The 20105-nt window shown below is 43.9% G+C and overlaps 1 protein-coding gene across 1 annotated transcript in view; it reads left to right on the plus strand.

Annotated features, from left to right (window-relative positions):
* Nucleotides 1-20105, plus strand: part of UTP20 (UTP20 small subunit processome component) — a 119724-nt gene that overhangs the window by 32357 nt on the left and 67262 nt on the right. Inside the window, exons 20-26 of the mRNA XM_066591398.1 lie at nt 4432-4511; nt 6166-6403; nt 7756-7947; nt 12782-12872; nt 16619-16704; nt 17950-18075; nt 18914-19080. Of these exons, the coding sequence (XP_066447495.1) occupies nt 4432-4511; nt 6166-6403; nt 7756-7947; nt 12782-12872; nt 16619-16704; nt 17950-18075; nt 18914-19080 (980 nt within the window). The remainder of the gene's footprint in view (nt 1-4431; nt 4512-6165; nt 6404-7755; nt 7948-12781; nt 12873-16618; nt 16705-17949; nt 18076-18913; nt 19081-20105) is intronic.

The following is a 20105-nucleotide window of genomic DNA, read 5'->3' on the forward strand; positions in this document are numbered from 1 at the left end:
AGTGTTGTAAAACCCTGGGGATTAGTGGTATGGGAGGAAAGGCGTAGGCCAGTCCTTGTCCCCAGTCCTGGCCCAGGGCGTCTACCGCTATCGGACGATCTCCTGGCCGGAGGGAGAAAAAGTTGCCTACTTTCGTGTTCTCCCTGGTTGCGAAGAGGTCCAACTGTGGGGTCCCCCACCGGTTGGTTAAGATTCTGAATGCCTCTGGGGAGAGGGACCACTCTCCTGGGTCTATCTGCTTCCTGCTGAGGAAGTCTGCTTTTCCATTTAGTGTCCCCTTTAAGTGGGTTGCCGTGATCGAGAGGATCCGGCCCTCCGCCCAGTGAAAGATTTTCTGTGCGATGCTTTGCAGTGGGGGAGATCTTGTGCCCCCTTGGTGTCGTATGTGAGCGACCGCGGTGACATTGTCTGACAGTATTTTTATGTGATGGTTCTGTAGCGAGTTGCCCAACTGCTGTAGAACCTGCCAAACTGCCTGTAGTTCTCTGAAATTTGAGGATTGTTCTTTTATCCTCTGAGGCCAGGGACCCTGAAAGAATTGGTTCCCCACATGCGCTCCCCATCCACAGGCGCTTGCGTCTGTTGTGATGTGGATGGCTGGGTTTTGTAGCCAGTGAACCCCTCTCCGCAGGTTCTCTGGGGATGTCCACCAACGCAGGGATGTTTTTGCCCTGTTTGGGATGTACATCCTTGCCCCTAGCGAGGACTGCCTTTTGTCCCACGAGGCTAGGACTACGGCCTGTAGGGCTCTGGTGTGGGCCTGGGCCCATGCTACTCCTGGGATGCATGATGTCAAGCTCCCCAGAAGAGACATTGCCTCCCGAATTGTGCAGAATCGTCTTCGTAGGAAGGTTTTGACTATTCTGCGGATTTTTTGTATTCTCTCCTCGGGTAGGTAGGAGCATTGCGATTCTGAGTCGAGAGTTATTCCCAGAAACGTCTTCTGCTTGCCGGGATCTAGGCTGGATTTTTCCCAGTTTATAATCCATCCCAATGATTGGAGAAGTTGTAGCACTGTCTCCAGATGTTTGGTTAGGAGTTTTTTGGACTCTGCTATTAATAGAATATCGTCCAGGTACGGTACTACTAGGATCGATTTTTCTCTCAGGTGGGCGGCTACCTCCGCCATAATCTTGGTAAAGATTCTGGGAGCTGAGGATATCCCGAAGGGCAGGCATCTGAACTGGTGGTGCTCTGTTCTTCCGCCCATGTCCACTGCGAACCGCAGGTATTTCTGTGAATCTTTGTGGATCGGGATGTGAAAATACGCGTCCTTCAGATCGATGGACGCCATGTAGGCTCCTCTGGGGATCAACTTTATTGTCGAGGAGATGGTTTCCATTTTGAATCTCCTGTATCGGACGCAGGTGTTCAGGTCTTTCAGGTTTATTATCGTCCGGTGTTTCCCGCCGGGTTTTTTTACTAAAAAGAGCCTGGAGTAATAGCCCTGGGTTTCCTCGTTTCGCGGTACGGGAGATATTGCGTTTAACCGCTGCAAGTCGCGCACGCTTTGCCCTAGTAAATGTAGCTGTTTTTTTGGGGCTCGCGTGGTAATGAATTTCCTTCTGGGGATGGATACCAGCTCTATCTGGTATCCGTGCTGTAGGATCTTTGGGATCCATGGGCCCCCGCAGATTGCGGCCCATTGATCCACAAAGCTCCCCAGCCTTGCCCCTACGGGGATGGCGTCAGGGTCTTTGCTTCGGCTCCCCCTGATGGGGGTTGAAGAGGATATTCCTTCCTCTGCCCCCCTTGGGGTAACTCCAGCGGCCTGTCTTGCCCTTGCCTCGGTAGGCCTCGGGCTGCTGCATTGGGGCCCGGGGAAAGGTCTTCACTCTCTGTGGTTTTTCCTCAGGGAACCCTTTTTTCCTGTCGGCCGCCTTCTCTAGAATTTTATCTAGGTCCGGTCCGAATAGAAATTGGCCGTAGAATGGGAGGGCACACAATTTGTTTTTCGAGGCCAGGTCGCCTGACCATGACCTCAGCCATAACACCCTTCTGGCTGAGTTAGCGCGGGCTGTGGCTTTTGCTGAGAGTTTGACGGTCTCAGCCGCGGCGTCCGCTAGGAAGTTAGTGGCCATGCGCAGGATGGGAAGGGAGTTAAGGATCTGATCCCTCGGCGTTTTGTTGGTCAGATGTAGTTCCAGCTGCTCTAACCATACCCCCAGGGTCCGCGCCACGCAAGTGGCTGCGATCCCTGGCCTAAGGATGTTTGCCGCTGCCTCCCATGATTTCTTTAGGAGTCCCTCTGCCTTGCGATCCATGGGGTCTTTTAGCTGTGCGGCATCCTCAAAGGGCAGAGTCGTCCTCTTGGCTACCTTGGCCACCGGGACGTCTACCTTAGGTATTTCGTCCCAGCTTGCGCAAGCTTCCTCCTCCAGGGGGTATCTCCTTTTTACGCCTCGAGCGGAGTAGGAACCTGCGTCTGGTTTACTCCACTCTCTCTGAATTATTTTAGAGATGTTTTTGTGGACCGGGAAGGTATGTTTGCGCCTCTCCCCAAGTCCACTGAATATCTCATCCTGTCGGGTCCGCGGCTCTCTGGGCTGTTCTATTTTTAACGTAGCCCTAACTGATTTAATTAGTTCCGTCAATTCATCTTGATGGAACAAATATTTCCTGTAGTCCTCCTCCTCTGAGGACTCTTCGGCCGCCTGCTCCTCTTGCTCTGATCCGATGGAGTTCTCGGAATCAGAAGACTCCTCGGGAACATATGCCTTTCTTTGGCGTTTCGCTGGCGGTGCCGGCAGTGACGTTAGAGCTGATTGAACCTCTTCCTTCACCAGCTTTCTAACGTCATCCAGGAATCCCCCCGATTCCTCTCTGACTAGCCTAGCCACGCATGCCTTGCATAGAGGCCTCTGATACGTGGCTGGCAGTCTCGTCCCGCATTCCACGCACTTTCGCAGTTTTGTTCTGGGGGGGATGTCTTTTTTATCCCCCTGACAAACAAAGCATTTTTGCGGGTAAACATGCAATTTTTCCATACACAACATACTGGATATTTGCATTGTATTTTTGCCGCACTGGCTACTTACGGCCGCTGAGGCTGAGGTTTCAGCTGTCTCTGGGGCTGGAGCACTCATCTTTATACCAGTGCTGCAGACACCCTGCGACCTGTGATGCTGGTGTTCTGGCTTCTCTCAGGTTCCTATTTGAATTTTCGCGCTCCTGCGCTAAGCCCCGCCCCCTCCGCTCCTAATGCAGACGCGATGACGTCATCGCGCTGGACGTGAGATGCGGCGCCCCGCCCCCTGCCGTCAAAGGGCTTCCTGGAGCGCCGCGCTGTAATTTCTGCCGGAGGACGAGGGGGACTGAGGCTCCCGCTTTGAACCCCCCATGGGCCGCCGCGGGAGGAACCTGGCCCGGGGGTTACCACCCTGATGTGGCGTCCCGGGAGTCGTCTGGCTGCGAAGGGATGACAGGGTGAGCCACTGCCTTCCGATCCGCCTGTATGCTTTCGCTGGCTTCTCCACCAGCTCCTCTCATAGATCCTGCCTCCTGGCAGGACAGGAAGACACTGAGGAAAGTGGGGAAGGGGGGGAGCTTTTAACCTCTCAGTATGTTCCTGTCCTACCAGGAGGAGGCAATCTCATTGGTGCTGTCGTGGAGACGACTGGGGGAAATATATATATATATGATACAAACAAGTGGCATAAAAAGTAAATGACAGCCAATGAACAATATGTAAAAAGTAGTGACTAAACATATCCAGGTTATTTATAAAAATAAACATACAGGAGAGTAAATTAATAAGCCTGATATATTAAAAGTGCAAAATCACATTTGGTTTGCGATTCAATCCCAGAGGAACACAATTCATTAAAGAAAGGTTTCTGTGTTTTTGATACTATGTGATGTTTATTTTAGAGAGTTGTTTCTTTGGGATTGAAGCACAAATCGGATGTGATTTTGCACTATTAGTACTCCGAACTTACTAATTTATTCTCTTGTATATTTTATTTCTATGAATCGCCTGAGTTGTTTTTTAATTATAACTGTCCACAAATTTACTAAAAGCAGCACCGAGAAAATGAAAGATTAATCACCAGTGTGCCAGAGCCGCAACTGCCATGGTGCCAAGAATTCTCCCTCCATCCCACCTGTACCCGCCTTACTGTCCATTGAGCTTCTTCAAATCTATGATTAACATCTGTAGCGTCTAACCAATAGAAAACTACAGTGTCTGTAATACCTTCTCTATTTGGCAGTATGTCAGAGGGGATATAACTGATGCTTGTACTAAAATTGCACGATATTCCAGGATTACTTCACGTAAAAAAGAAATGTTCAGTTAAATGTCACATTGTGTTCTGTATCGTTCACATGAGACTGCAAGGAGTTGTCAAGCCTCAGTGAACTGGAAACTGTCCGATGCATTCCAAGGCTCTGGTCCTACAGTGAGACTCTGATCTGGTTTCTTGTTCACAGATCTCATGCAAATGGATTGGAAAATAAAACCTTCTGGAAGGTGTTTTATGAGCATTTGGAAAAGTCTGCTGCTTATGCTGGTAATGTACTGTTGATTATCATTTAACATCTTTTTCTTGAAGTTGTGCAGCGTCAAAGGGGGTATTCCCATATCGGCGTTTCATGGCTGAGATGAGAAACCCATGGCTGTTTCCTGACCACCTGGATGGGTGTTACGGAAGCAGCCGAGGCTGCCATTTAACGCTGTTTCTGTAATTCCTGCTGAAGTAAATGTACCCTGCGCTATGCTGTTTCTGTAACATTGGAGTTAAAACAGCGTAGTGCACTGTGCTACACTGTTTCTGTAACTTCCATTCGGTGGAAGTTCGGTGGCAGTTATGGAAACTGCATAAGGCTGTCGGCTTGCCTGTTTCTATATCACCTGGCGAGATGGTTGATTAGCAGCCGTGGATTTCTCATCTCAACCATGAAATGCTGAGATGGGAATACCCCTTTTAACTATGAATACCTCGTACTTAGACTATAAATATGTTGCTCTACTGGAGTATAGAAGTGTGGGAAGGCTCTGTTTACATTATCTTCATGCCTTACATGTATACCATAGTCATGATGGCTATGCTACACTGTTTCTAAATGGATACTGGTGACTCCGAATGTACTACAGTAGCTTTAGTTACTCCTATTCTTGCCATGGGAACGATTGATGGAAGCTTTGAGTGCCAGTGTGAACAGAGCCTAAGAAGTACCATGTCAGGACACAGTTGATAAAGAATGTAGTTTGTAATAAATATGTGATCACAGATATAGGATTCAATTCTCCACCTTACTTAATATGACATTAGGTCCAAGTTGGAAAAAACATTTTTCAGATTTGCAAACCATAATAAAAAGGACCTACTCCATCCCGATACCCTGTGGTGTTTACTTCCTGCTGCAGCTAGTCAGTGATTATATCATTGACGTCAAGGATATATGACTGCTGCAGCCAATTCCTGGCTCATGTCCTGTGATTAACTGCAGGAGTCACATGGCCCTGTGTCAGGATGTCATTGCTGTTGCAGCTGGAATGAAAAACCCATGGGGAACTGGGCAGGGGCAGAGGATTGGGTGATTACGGTATGTTGTTGCATTATCTTATTTAAGAATTTGCCACCATTCTGAGATCATTGTTTAATTTCTCTCCAGATTATACCTTTCAGTTATTTGACTGACTTGCAGAATTAATGCAGTATCTTGATACAGAATAAGATTGTGCATTTTTTTTACTTAAAGGGATTGAGCCAGGATTGAAGATTATCCTTTTAACTTTCCAATTTGGTTGGGATTTGACCAGTGGAACTCCCACGATCCTGAAAGTGGGAATTCTGAAGGTCCCTGCATAAATGGAGCAGCGGTAGAACACTCGCGCCACAGCTTGAACTTGGGCATTTCTAGCAGTTCCACTGGAATGAATGGACTGAGGGTCTGCATGTTCAACCACTGTTCCATTCACATGGGGACCTTCAGTGAGGCTCCAACTGATTTGAATGTTGTCTCCTATCCTGTTCGTATGAGATAATTTTTAATCCTAAACCCTTTTAAGCTTAGTCCCACCTCTTTATTTACGATACCATAGGTCTATATAAGCAAAGCCCACCTTCTAAATAGGGACTGTAGGCACATAGTATGCTCACCCTTGCCAACCTGATTGCACATCTATTCAATAAGTGTTTTTTTTTTTTTCTTTTCTTACAGAGAGAGAACTACAATATGAGCAAAAGGAAGAGTGCGGCCAGGCAAAGGATTTCCCCGGCTTTTATGCAGGAGACATTGGGGCTCTATATGGTGATATGCTGAAACTTAGAACAGATGTGAATGAAAGGACTGATTATACCAATTTTCGGTTTCTGCTGTGGAAAGCAATGTCACTCTTCCCGGACAGGGTAGAGCCGCGGTCAAGGGAACTTTCACCACTTTTCTTGAGGTTTATAAGGTAGAAATAACTTTACTTTTACAAATGTGAAATTACAGCACTTTCTAAAGTGCTGGAAGGTTTTGCACTCCATTGAAGAACTAATTGGGCCATTTATAAGTAGATCTCAATAAATGTTTGTTAGTATATCTGCCTCAGAAATTTTACAAATTGAGAACTTTTGCAGTATAGTAATGTTTAATTTCTATCTGCAAATAGACAAAAAAGTGTACAGTATGTCCATCTTGGCATTGTGATCTGTACATCCAGTGAATGGAACAGGACCCGTGCCATCAGCAGTAGTTGCTGGCTGTAATATGCAACTTGATGGGTCATTATTATAAGAGTGATGGGGGCTAGTAGCCTCGCTGATCAGCCGCTTGAAGGGGCAGCAGCTCCCAAGTGGGTGCTGCAGCCTCATTTGCCTGTGACATCATATCCATCGGTCACATGGTCTTTGTACAGCGCAGGCACATTCAAGTGAATGAGATTGAGCTGCAATAGCACAGCCATGGTGCCTAGTTTACAATAATAAGGGCACAGCACTTATCCGAATGCAGTGGCCCCCTCAAACAGCTGATCAAATGGCGTGACAGGAGTCTGTTCCCCCGCCAATATTTTAATTACCTTTACCAATCGGAGTCCTGAAAAATCCCTTTTTAACATTATAAAAAAAAATTCACATTTATTTCAATGTCCATTTTTAGAAAAAAATGTTACAATAGTAATGTTCCTTTAAAGTGTATCAACTATATCTTCAGTTTTTTAACAAAAGCCCGCAGAACATCATAAATCATACGTTAGCGGGCAGATAATATCCTTTTTCATAAAATCCATAGATATAGCAAAAAGTCCCTCCTATAATACTTATCAAACAGAAGAAAAGCAAACTGGAGTGCAGGACTAAAAATTATTAAATATAGAAAAGTCTTTACAAAGAGAAAAAACACATTAAATTAAAAAAAATCCCCACACAATGATATGAATCCCTGAGAGCATAATACAAATAGATGTATGCCACTAGATATGTCCAGGGCAATAGCCATCAATGTATCTCCAGTACAGCCCCCATTCAGGAGGAAAGAGTAAAGTGCACATCACAGACAATCCTAAGCATTTTAAATACCCATTAATGGTATAGGGCTCCCCAAAGGACCACCATAGTGTGGGGACTAGACCCCTCAAGCGCGTTTCTGACGCACCTTTTTCAGAGGCTTTTTTTTATTTAATGTGTGCATGCGCTTCTGTACTTTTCTTCATTTGACTTTTCTATATTTAATAAGCATGTATATTTTTATAAGTCCTGCACTCCCGTTTGCTTTTCTTTTTGTTTTGATATGTATCTTCAGTTTGTTTGCTGTTCTTGTTTTCAGCAATGAATACTATCCAGCCGACTTGTTAGTAGCTCCTTCCCAAGACCTTCGCAAGTTTGGCAAGATAAAGGAGTGTACTGAGGATGGAGGCATTACTGAAGACCCACCAATGGAAGAAGAAGCTAATGCAGTCTTGGATGAGGTTGATAATATTGGAGCACAGGCAAAGAAGTCCAGAAGGGCTGCTTCAAAGTGAGTGTTTTCAATGCACTTGGTATTTACTAGGCATTAGGTGGTTTCATTCTTGTAAGGGGGTTTGGCTGCAAACAACGGCCACATCTACTATTTACTTTAGGCTGTTAACATTGCACTTAATGCCCCTTTTACACAGGACATTTTTGATTTTAAATCGGCGCACGAGCGGGTAACTTCACCGCTGGCTTCTGGTGCAGGATATTAAGGCCTCCTTCCCACGAGCGTGACGGGCTCCGCAGCGTAATATTCCGCTGTGAAGCCCGTCACGGCGCCCCCCAGAGCCCCTATACTTACCTGCGGGAGATAGCGTGAAATCGCTTCCCCGCCCACCACCGCCGCGTCACCGCTCGTCACCGCTCGTCACCGCCCACCGCTCTCGCGTCACCAGCCGTGTCACGTGACGCGGCCGGACCGCGTCATTTGGCGTCATATGACGCTCGGCGGTGGGCGGGAAAGCGTTTTTTCACGCTATCTCCCGCTGGTTACAGCGGGAGATAGCGTGAATGGACGGCTTCCATTGACTGCAATGGAAGCCGTCAGTGCGTACAGCCCGTCCTCACCCGCAGAAAATAGAGCATGCTGCGGGTGAGGACGGGAGAAATCGCGGTGCGTAATTCCGCGGTGGAATTACGCATCGTGAGCATGGAGCTATTAGGTTCAATAGAACCTAATAGCTGCGTGCAACGCAGCGGATTTTCGCCGCGAATTACGCGGCGGAAATCCGTTCGTGGGAAGGAGGCCTTAGACAGGCGCATCATTGTTTACTTCTCGCTCAGGATTTCACATTCCTGTATGAGGCAGTGAGTGTTTAAATGTAACGAGAAGTGAGCAAACCAGCAAAAATTGCATTGATACAACTTTTTAAATACTTGATTGCCAATGGATGGATACATCCTGAAGTAGTTCAAGTCCAGGTCAAGCATGCATGGTGAATTCCCTCTGTTCAGCAGTAGATGAAATCTTCCTTCATGCAGTATAAGCGATGGACGATGAGCAGATCGCTCAGTGTAAATAGCAGCTGCTCAATATTAAACAGCCCTTATGTTAAGTCAATGGAGAAGGGCGGGGGAGAGCGAGGAGAGAAATCTCCTGCAGCCGCACTGCTGTGAACCAACGATACTAGCTCCGGTGCAGGTGCACGAGAGCGGGTATGAGCGGGGACGAGTGTCGGGCATCGTTTAGCCAACATTCGTCCCGTCTAAATGGGCCTTAAGACTGCTATGACACTTACGTTCCCCACGAGTCAAAAAAAAAGTGTCTGTGGGCTGGGGATGGCACTACTCACTGGTCAGATGTACCCAGGGCCCCGGCAGTTGATCCAGACCAGGAAGTGGCGACTTCCATGATGGCAGCAGCAAGAACAGGAGTGGCTGGGCTTGATCCGCGGGAACATCTGACTCGGAAATTAGTTCTTTTGTTATTTTGTGTCATCCTCTGCCCACAGACACTTTTTTCTGACTCTTGGAAAACCCCTTTTAATCCTTTTTTACAGGAACGATGCAGGGTTTCAGTGCAGTCCTTGAATTGTTAGCTCAGCTATTTGTGCTCTAGCACTTCTCCTGCCTTCAGCGTCTTTTACATTAAGCTGATTCCAGTCAGCTGTATTCTATTCCCATTTGGCTAATAACTCTTGTCGGCTAGCCAAGCGTTTTCTAGCCTGCATATATGCAATGAGCTCACCGTTGTAGCCAGCGGCTGAACTGGCTGCATGCCCATCAGCGACAGGAATGTTTAGACAATATCCTTAAGTTAAGCTTTTTTTTCATTTTTACAAAGCAACTTCGTAATTGTATTCAGTAATTCTATACAGAATGTGCGCCTATTATAGCACTTTATGGGAAATGCATTGGTGGTCTTGTGGTTGCTGTACATGGACATAGGAAACAGGTAAACCAGGAAAAGGAGAACTATTATTTTTTGTTAGGCTCTGTTATATGCAGTACAAGTTATATTCACATTTGAAAGGCAGCATGGTAAGCTACAAGTGTAACGTAAATTGGGGCCTTTAAAAATGTTATCTGCATAATTATTTTGTATTCTACAGTCATTAAAGCATGCGACAGAGTTATCACTAGTCAAGCATCTGTTGTCACCCTTTTCTCCCTTTTCTCATAGCCTCATTAACTTACGGCATTATTAGGTTAGTTATCTGAGTTACCCAGTCTAAAACTCTTTTCCCATTAGCATTTTCCATGTGAGCAGTTTTTCTTCAGTTTCTGAGCTTAAGGCGCTAACTGTCTTGTGCTGGTTGTTAAACACATTTCCACATTTTAGATGGTGACTTGGGTTTAAACAATGCAGCAAATTAATCAATTGAGCAATTGTGGCAAAAACTGCCATTTAGGTGCCCAACACACTAATAGATTTTTTAATCTGTGTGGCGGACGTGAGAAAAAACACACTTTAACCCATAACATTCAGTGAGGTGAAATGTGTTTTTTCTCAGTAAGAGAAACCCAAGTAATCTTGTAGATATGATACCTTTTAATGGCTATAACTAAAATGCATAAGGTTTATAGTGAGGTTTCGAACCTACTCCAGGAACCTTCCTTATACGGAATCAAATAAATAGATATAATTTAAAAAATAAATACGTGTGTGTGTGTATACATATACAGACAGACAGACACACACGCACACACACATACACAGACGTGGTGTGATTAATTTGTACTTCAAAAGAAAAAAAATACAAGAATGGGAGGAGTAGAGGAGTAAATACTTAATTAGTCCACTGAAGGTTTTATGGTGTCTAAATTGGTGTTAGGGGGTCACCAGGCCAGAGTGTTATCTCTGCTCCAGATTTCTCATATTTCTCCACTGATGCAAGACGCCCCCTCCGAGGTTCATTCCATTCTTGAGAGTATCGAGGATAGTTATAAACTTATACTCCCAATTTTTTCTGAGACGTTGGGATTTGAAATTGCCTTTAAGTATAATAACTTTCATATGTTCTGTGTTGTGTCTGAGACTAAAAAAATGCTCAGTAAGGTAGCATACATTACAGTTTTTTCACAGACACAAACTACGTGAAAAAAAAAAATCGCATGTCCTATTCTTGTCTGTATCCTGTACAAGAATTAAAATAAGCAAATGCATGTCATTATGCAGGCAGTCCATGTAATGGGCAGGTGTCCTATGCCAATTGCACCTGAGCGTCTCAGGTGTAACTTGGGCACACGGTAGGTATGCACCTGGCCTAAGTCATAGAGGCAAACGCCCCTCCTATGTTGTCCTTTACATGTTCTAATCGTTACCCTCATGCTCGTAAATGGGTTTTCCAGCACACTACTATGTTGAGTGTAAGAATAAGCCATCAGTGTTTAATTGTGGTGTCTCTAGTGCTCATATCATTTTTTTACACAGGCATAGTGGCTCATCCATAAGGGTTGCTGTGCCCCTAGTATCCCGGCTCAATCCTGTATGATAAGCTATTAGGAATTACCGTATATACTTAAGTATAAGCTATGTTTTTCAGCATGTTTTTTTTTTTTTTGGTGCTGAAAAAGTTCCCCTCGGCTTATACTCGAGAGAGGTTAAAACACACACAAAAAAACCCCCTGCAATACTCCTCTTCCAGACGGCGTCTGTGTTGCCGGCGCGATGGTCTCCCCGGCGGTGCAGCGAGCTGCTTGAGACTTCTCCCCACTGTCATCTCCCTGCTCGGCTTTGAATTCCCCCATCGTCAGCACTGTTGTAAGTAAGTGCTATGATTGGGTCGAGCGCCATCCAATCATTCCTGGCCCTCGATCATTCACAGCCATTCAGTGAATGACATCGCTGAATGACTGTGATTGGTTTATCGAGCACCGGCTGTGATTGGCTGGTGCTCGATCCAATCACAGTGCTTACTTACACAGCACTGACGGCGGGGGAACCATCACGCTGGGGATGCTGAAGCCGGCTGGGAGGTGAGGATAGAGTTTTGTTTTTTTTTACCTAGTGTATATACTCGAGTATATCTGTGCGTATACTTGAGTCAATAAGTTTTACCAGTTTTTCGTGGTAAAACTTATTGACTCTGCTTATACTTGGGTCGGCTAATACTCGAGTATATACGGTAAGTTCAAGGAAATGCTTTTTAGAGTAAATGCTAAAACCAACTTGTCAAGAGAGTTGTCACAGGTCCCTTTTAATCTGCATGAAACAATTCTAGGGCATTTTTCAATCTGCATTGTATACGTTCTCTGCTATTCTTACTGGAAATCTATGAATAAATGGACCACTGGATGTTATTAATAACCCTTGTCACTAGAATAATAATAGTAACTGAAAAATACCCGCACTCATAAGATGAACAATGTAGTGTTCTAAGCAGAGATTCTCTAAAATTGCTCTTTTATGTGTAAGTTACTGAAAAGGCATGTAGGGAGTGCCAACAGATTCTCTAGCCCGACACCATAAAACACTATTCTGTTTTGGTGCAGTACTTGGGAAAGAACATGCTATAATTTTAAAGAACAGCTCAGATATTCAGTGAGTAAATGAATATCAGTAGATCAGCCGTGATGTGCCCAACAGACTTCCATGCTGCTGGAGGTAGCAGCGGTGTCTGATTGATCCCTTTGACCACCAGAGAACAAAATATAGGAACTTCCTCATGTACATTAGACCACCAGATCTTGTGTTATTAACCACTATACAACCGTAGGCCACCAAGGATGGTTTAATTAGCATGAAATGTTTTTTGGAGTTTTATTTTTTTGGTTGCTTAGACATGGGGTTTGACTTATCGTCAGGTGTGTTATACTCTTAAAATTTGGTCATCTAATAATTCAGCTTGAACACTGTTTTATCTGGAATGTTGAACTTTTTTTCTTTTAATTTGCAGGCAACTTATTGCTCATTTGGGAGTTTTTTCAAAGTTTTCAAATCCACGTGCATTATATCTGGAACCCAAATTATATGAGCTTTATACCCAGGTAACTACTGTGGATACAGAGCATGGTGTCCATGTATGTCACTCAATTGTTTAAATGAAACTGATAAAATAATACTTGATCGAAAACAGCAGTAAGTGACATTAAATGGTTTCTCGTCACTAATATAGTTGTAGAGTTTTATGACCCACACTGCTGTGCCCATGAAGCTATAACAGCTCGTTATGTTAATGCCATGTGGGCAGTTTAGCTACCCTGTGGTGTTTTCTAGGTTGAGTCTAGAGAATGTATAACTAGACTTTGTAATACATAATATATGCAATGCTATTGATGTTTTGAGTCCAAGTTCTGTCGGCAAACTACTCGGTATGTTTTACACTTGTATGAAGAGGTTGTCTGGAATTATTAGAAAGTTGGCTTACAGCAGGAAACTATAAAATGGAAAAGCAATCATTACTTACTGGTTAAAGGGGGTATTCCAGATATTTTCAACTGATGACCTATGCTCTGGATAGGTCACCAGTAGCTGACCTATAAGGATCTGCCACTTGAGATCCCCAACTATCAGCTGATCATCCACCGCGCTGTCATTTCAGTGGGCCAGACGTCGTCATTCGTTGTCAGGACAGGAAGTGGGAGCAACGACTTAATTCCCATTGAAATTAATAGGAACGCTAAGCTTCTATTACATTTCCTTTTCCTTTTACAATCAGGACTGGAAATCTGTCAGGAGCAGTAGTAGAAGCAAGGCGCTTCTATTGATTTCAATATGAGTGAAGCCGGTGTTCCCACTTCCTGCTCTCACCACTGATGACATCTGGCTTGCACTGACAGCGGGCCAGATTATTAACTGATGGATCCTGAGCAGCAGATCCGAAAGATAGGTCATTAGTTGAAAGCCCAGAATACCCCTTTAAATTTGTTGCCAGTCTGCAGCAATGACATCACATGCGTTATTTACATAACTGCTTCAGCCAATCACTGACCTCTGAGATGATGCTTGCTTGTTTTGCAGATACTCACGAAGACTAGTGATTGGCTGCAGCAGTCACGGAAATTATGTATGTGATATTGTGGCAGGACTAGCAGAGACCGTTGGAGCGACGGCTGACTTAAGGCTTTTTACACGCAAAGATAATCTTTCAAACAATTGAAAGATTTAGCAATGTACTTGCATAAAAGTTTTAATGGCCATTAACACTTTATCATCTTCATTTGCATGTAAAAGGACCTGCTGGAGTTGTTTACAGAGCCCAGTGTGTGTTTTAAACACATGCTCAGCTGTCCACAGATGGCATTGTTCTCCTTGCGGCTAGTATAAACATGCCACAGCGAAAACATCCTGCAGTCAATTGAAAGATGAGAGAAATGCGTTCAAATGGAATATATTTGCTCAGTCTATCAGTGGGTGAACAATGGATTTTAAGTGAAATAAAAGCCATTGTTTAAACAAAAAGTACACGATGCCCACGTTTACATGTAACGATTATTGTTCATTTTCGGCTTTTTAGAAGAATTTAGAGCGCTAATCTTTGCGTAAAAGGGCCTTTAGAGGGTAAATAAATTCTCTTGTATTTTATGCCATTTCTGCTGATCGGTGGCTTTCTTAAAATCCACACAACTCTTATTCTGTATAGCAACTGAACATAGCCAATAAAACAAGTGTATTGTTTTTTTGAACTTTGTGTAAACCGTTGAATGTCCCAATGCCCAAAGGGATTTGGAGTTGCATGCGATTGGCTCCTGACAACACAGACTGATGCTAAGCAAGTATTTCTGGGATCAGTGAGTCGTTTCTGGATTCTTTGCAATGTGTCAGAGGACACAACTTCTCTAAAATCCTTTGTACGTGGCTTTTCTTCTCCTATGCTGATCTGTGAATTTAGAAATTGCTGTAGAAAGATGTAGCTACATTCAGGAGAGCATATAGCAGTGCAGGTCCATTCTATTATAGGGGCCCTGACTGGCATAATTCTAGCAGTAATTCTGCTATTCAGGGTCGAGTGTGATGCACTACTACATAGGCACAACAGTTGGAGGTGACTATAAGGTGGACCCTAATCTGGAAACAGTCAGCTGTGCTCATTAATGCTTGAAACTGGTCAGACAGATTCCACATCACTAGTTCTGATCACTCAGGCTGAAATAGACAGGATTGTCTTGATGTTGGTTTTGGACCTGGATAGTAAGGGTTGGGTTTTGTTAGGCTTCCATGAACATTTACTATTACTTATTCTTCTGTGCCTCAGTTAACCCTTTCCAGTCCAATGTCGGGCCTGCCCCGACATCATCATTTTCCTCCACAGCTCCGATGTCGGGGCAGGCCCGACACTGCAGTGCAGGAGTGGATCTTCACCCGATCGTCAGGCACATCGGGTGCAGATGCACTCCTTTACTGGTCGTCATCGAGGACCCCCGAGGAGAAGGCAGAAAGGGTTTTTAACCCTTTCTGCCCACTTCTTTATACATTACATAGCGCTCAATTAGCGCTATGCAATGCATAGATTCCGGCCGGCGATCATGTGACCGCCGGTGTTACCTGACCCCCGGCGGTCACATGAACGCCGAGCCGGGAGCCTGCACCGTGCAAGGACCTGCTTACCTGACCAGCGTCTTGTGCATTCTCCTTCTGTCTCCCGACCCGGCGATCATGTGACCGCCAGGTGTCACCTGACCCCAGCGGTCACATGATCGCCGAGCCGGGAGGCAGAAGGAGAATGCGGAAGACGCCGGTCAGGTAAGCAGGTCCCTCCCTGCACCCTCCTGAACTCTGTCAGATCAGGAGGGTGCAGGGAAAATGTATTTTTTCTCACCCATTCTCCCAGCTCCAATTTATTTGGAGCTGCGGAGAATGGGTGAGAAAAAATAAATGGATTGGAAAGGGTTAATGACAGCGAGCCATTATCATGGCTCCTACAAGGCAGTTAGACTATATTGTTGAATTTTTATTTCATAACACATCCCTATAAAAATCACTTTCACCAGTCAATATGATACAATAGGCAAATTGATTAGCCTACTCTTTCATTATGTATTCAGTCCTGGCCAATCCTTTTTTCGAATGCTGTGTCGCATACTGTTTTACAATTTAGGGTAGCTTAACGTGGTTGTGCCACCTCTGCATTAATTTTTAATTATGCTGGAAATTCTACAGCAAGTAATTTTACTATTAGCACCTATTAAAAAGGATGCCTCATTACTAGAGATGAGCGAGCGTACTCGCTAAGGCAAACTAATCGAGCGAGTAGTGCCTTATGCGAGTACCTGCCCGCTCGTCTCTAAAGATTCGGGTGCCGGTGGGGGAGTGGGGAGGAACGGAGGGGAGATCTCTCTCTCTCCCCCCTGCTCACCACCGCAACTCACCACTCACCCGTGCCGGCACCCGAATCTTTAGAGACGAGCGGGCAGATACTCAAATAAGGCACTACTCGCTCTAGTAGTTTGCCTTAGCGAGTACGCTCGCTCATCTCTACTCATAACAAAGAAATTCACCTATTATGCCCCTTGTTACTAGCGCTACGCACTATGACCATCCATGTGTGCGGGATGCCGCGCTAATTGCGGTAAAAAGTGGCCGGTGTGAGAGTGGCCTAAATATTAATCATTTTGTAACTTTTGATTTACTAATAAAGTATAGAGACAAGTTTTGTTTACGTTCTTAAGTTCAGCACACAGTTTATTTCTTAGAAAAGTGTTCTATTTTACATGTGCAATAACAGATATATGACAGTTCAGACTTTTTGTGTCAGCTTTATGGTATTTGATCATTTCTCACCTTTTCTTTGCAGTTGTTGTGTCATCAAGATCAAGATGTACAAAAGGTTGCCTTGGAGTGTGTGCTGAGCTACAAACACCCACATATTCTACCCTACAAGTAATTATTTTCTCGTCGTCTCTGTAGACTTGGAAAATCTTGCACCTAAAAACAAAGGAAATGGAGAGGGCGCTCTTAAAGACGAATTACAAAAATGTTGCCATATTTCCTGTTTCCCTTTCTCTTCCTCACTGAACTCAACAAGGGTCCTGTTTTTTTAATACTGAATAGGTGGGAAGCATATGTGCGGCCTCTCTCCATCGGGATTATCAGTCATTTTGGAAATCTCTAAAGGCCCATTTACACTGGACGATTATCGCTAAAACTTCGCTCCTCGGCGATCGTTTTAGCGATAATCTGTGCGTGTAAATGGGCGCAGGGCAACCGCATTTCGGGCTCTTTTCACTGATCGCTAAAATCAAGTGAGCTTGATCAAGTTTTATCAGTCATTCTCCAGTGCTGATAGCATTGTTTCCCCTTAAAGAACAAAGGATCTGAGCGCATCTAATAGCCTCTGGCTATTAGCTTGCACTCAGTGAAGGCTTCATTATCATACATAATTGGCATTTAAGTAGCTGAGAAGCTGCTTGAATACCAATTATTTTTAAAGCAAAATAATCACTTAAACTGTTGTTTGAGCGATCTTTGAGCGATTATCTGCTAGTGTAAATGGGCCTTAACGGTTTATGGTAACGACCTCTTCAGTAATAATAGAAACAAGTTGTATTTAAATGAACATGATAAATACGTTATCTATGTTTATTTATGATAATTGGGTAGAAAATCTACACTGGTCCCATTTGTCAGTAAAAGTGTCAATATACACTTCTGTTCTTCAATTGAATCAATAGCAAATTTTAATTTACGGATCTGTTAGAAAAAGACTGCAGCATGTGACCTACTTGCAGTGAAATCCGCAACAAAAGCCAGATGTGTTGCATGTGAATTTTAATACTGATTATGGTTTGGATTTCACCCTGTATACTGCAAATCAGCAGCAGAATTGGCATGCTCTGGATTAGAAAACTCACAGCATATCCTCAATTTCATGCTTTGGTTGGTTTTGAAAAGTGCATTGTGAATTGCTGTGGATTTTCGTTGTGAAATCTGCAAAAAAAATTCCACAGCATGTGATTAAATGCACTAATATGCCCTAAATATTGCATTTGATTTTGTAGTGCACTAAGCAGCAGGGTGTAATTGTGCTTGTACCATGACTGCACAATCCTGTAGAACAATGTGAGGCCAAAATTTGCTTGTATGTATTTGGAAATATTGGTAAAACGTGTTTTTTATAACTTACAGGGAAAACTTGCAACGGTTGCTGGAAGATAAATATTTTAAGGATGAAATTGTCCATTTCAGCATTTCAGAGGAGAGTTCGGTAGTCAAGCCTATGCACAGAGCAGAACTAATGCCTGTGCTGATGAGGTAAGTCCAGATTGACCACAAATATTTAGTAACTCATAGCACTGAAACAGGTTTAAATGACCTTTTCCTCATCCTTGCCCTTTATTGGTAACCCTTTCCAATCCAGTGTCGGACCTCATCCAACATTGAGATTTCCATGACTAGCTCCCATGTTAGGCGAGGTCCGACACACGTTTCTAACACCATGTGGAAGAGGGGTCCGTCATGGAAATTCTCTTTTGCAGAAGTATATTACAGTATGCAGGAAAGAGGTCTGATGTCGGAGCTTTGGTCTGCATACTGTAATATACATGTACAGAAGAAAACTATGCCAGACCTCTCTCCTGCATATTATACATATGTATATTGTATGTAATATACATATTAAAGCTTGTTTTAATTTTCAAAAAATTGCTAACAAAATCATCCTGACAGGTCATTTTTATGGGTTTCTGTTGAGTAATAAATAAGAGCTGGGGAGTGTGCGGAGAGGGGGTGGGGGGAGAAATAGATTGGAAAGCGTTAAATTTAGAAAATAATTTTGGTGTTAGAATTGTTCAAATCGTCCTCCTAGTATGGCCCTTGTTTTACATCTGCCTTTATGCCTCACTTCACTTTCAATATATGTCTCTCCCGCTGCCATCCCCCACTACGGTATATCTAACTGTTTGATTCACATAGATACTACTAAAAAAAAGCTCATGGGGTCTTCTACGTTACCAATGAGTGGTTGGCCTGTAAGTTACCGAAATGTGATCAGTAAACCTTTTTCTCATCCAGTGCCATTATTTGCTGTAGGTTCACTCACTTTACAGATACTGCCTGTACATTAACTATGACACATTCTCTTTTTTTGTAGAATATTATTTGGACGCATGAGAAGCAAAACGGGCAGCAAAACGCAGGGCAAATCCGCTGCCGGCACACGAATGTCAATTGTACTCCGTTTCCTAGCTGGCTCCCAGTCTGAAGAGATTCGGATGTTCCTAGATCTCCTGTATGAGCCAGTGAGACATCTGAAGGATGGTATGATATTATTTACCAAGTACAAACCTTCACCTGTTAGTCTGTATCCACTTTACAACTGAAGCCTGCCTGCTACTGCCAGACATTGTAGACAATGTAATATTACTTTGTGGCCTTTCACATGCCAAAAAAGAACGGGGAGGAAGAAAAGGGGGGTGCCATCTAGTGTAGTAGTATTAAACAAATGGAGTGAAAAGCCTAATGTTGTATACTCTCATCTGAAGAGGTGGTGCTGAATTATGACCATAGCTACATAGAACCACTTCAAAGCAAACAATCATGATATGGATCCATCTCTCATATGTTGTAGCCACAAGCCGTTGTCCTGGTTCAGAGCCTTTCCCAGGGACCCAAACCAGGCTAACAGTAGAAAACAGCCATTAACGTACCTGAGGAAGTGCAGCTTGCTTTTTGTCAAATAAAGCCACTATTAACAACCCAGTGGATATAGCCTCATGGTCATTAGTGGCTGCAGGAGCAGCGCCCACTTGTTTGTTCTTGGCTCTTTTCTACAGATGCAAACTTGGCAACTCTCCTTCCTGGCTTAGAGGGGTTCCTGAGCATGGGACCTCCTCTTCCCCCTTTCGGTGTTTAAATGCACAAATGAGGTATATGGAAAAGTGTCGGACACCAAGCACATTGCGTTTTAAAGGGTTTGGCCTGTTTTTATAAAAAAAACAATCTGAAAAGGCACTGATCTATTAGGGTTTGATGTTAAATGTATAACTGCCATTGTATCATAGCCCATCTGAGCAAATAAAGGTCCACTCCTACCCGTGTTTGTACTGCACAGCTGCTGAATAGTAGCTGATTGTGTCCAGTGTATGCAAAGTGAGAAGAGATTCTGCTGTCTGTATCTGCACATAGGCTGAACACCACACCTACTGTTCAATGCCTGCAGAGAAGTGGATGTAGCTTGGCCACCTCTGGCAGTGGCATACAGATGGTAATTTTTATTAGGAGCATAAAGCTAAAAAAAAAATTCTTTAAAATTTATAGTTTATCTTTAAAATTAGTATATTTAC

The sequence above is a fragment of the Eleutherodactylus coqui genome, chromosome 2 (genome assembly GCF_035609145.1).
Source record: "Eleutherodactylus coqui strain aEleCoq1 chromosome 2, aEleCoq1.hap1, whole genome shotgun sequence".
Classification (NCBI taxonomy): Eukaryota; Metazoa; Chordata; class Amphibia; order Anura; family Eleutherodactylidae; genus Eleutherodactylus; species Eleutherodactylus coqui.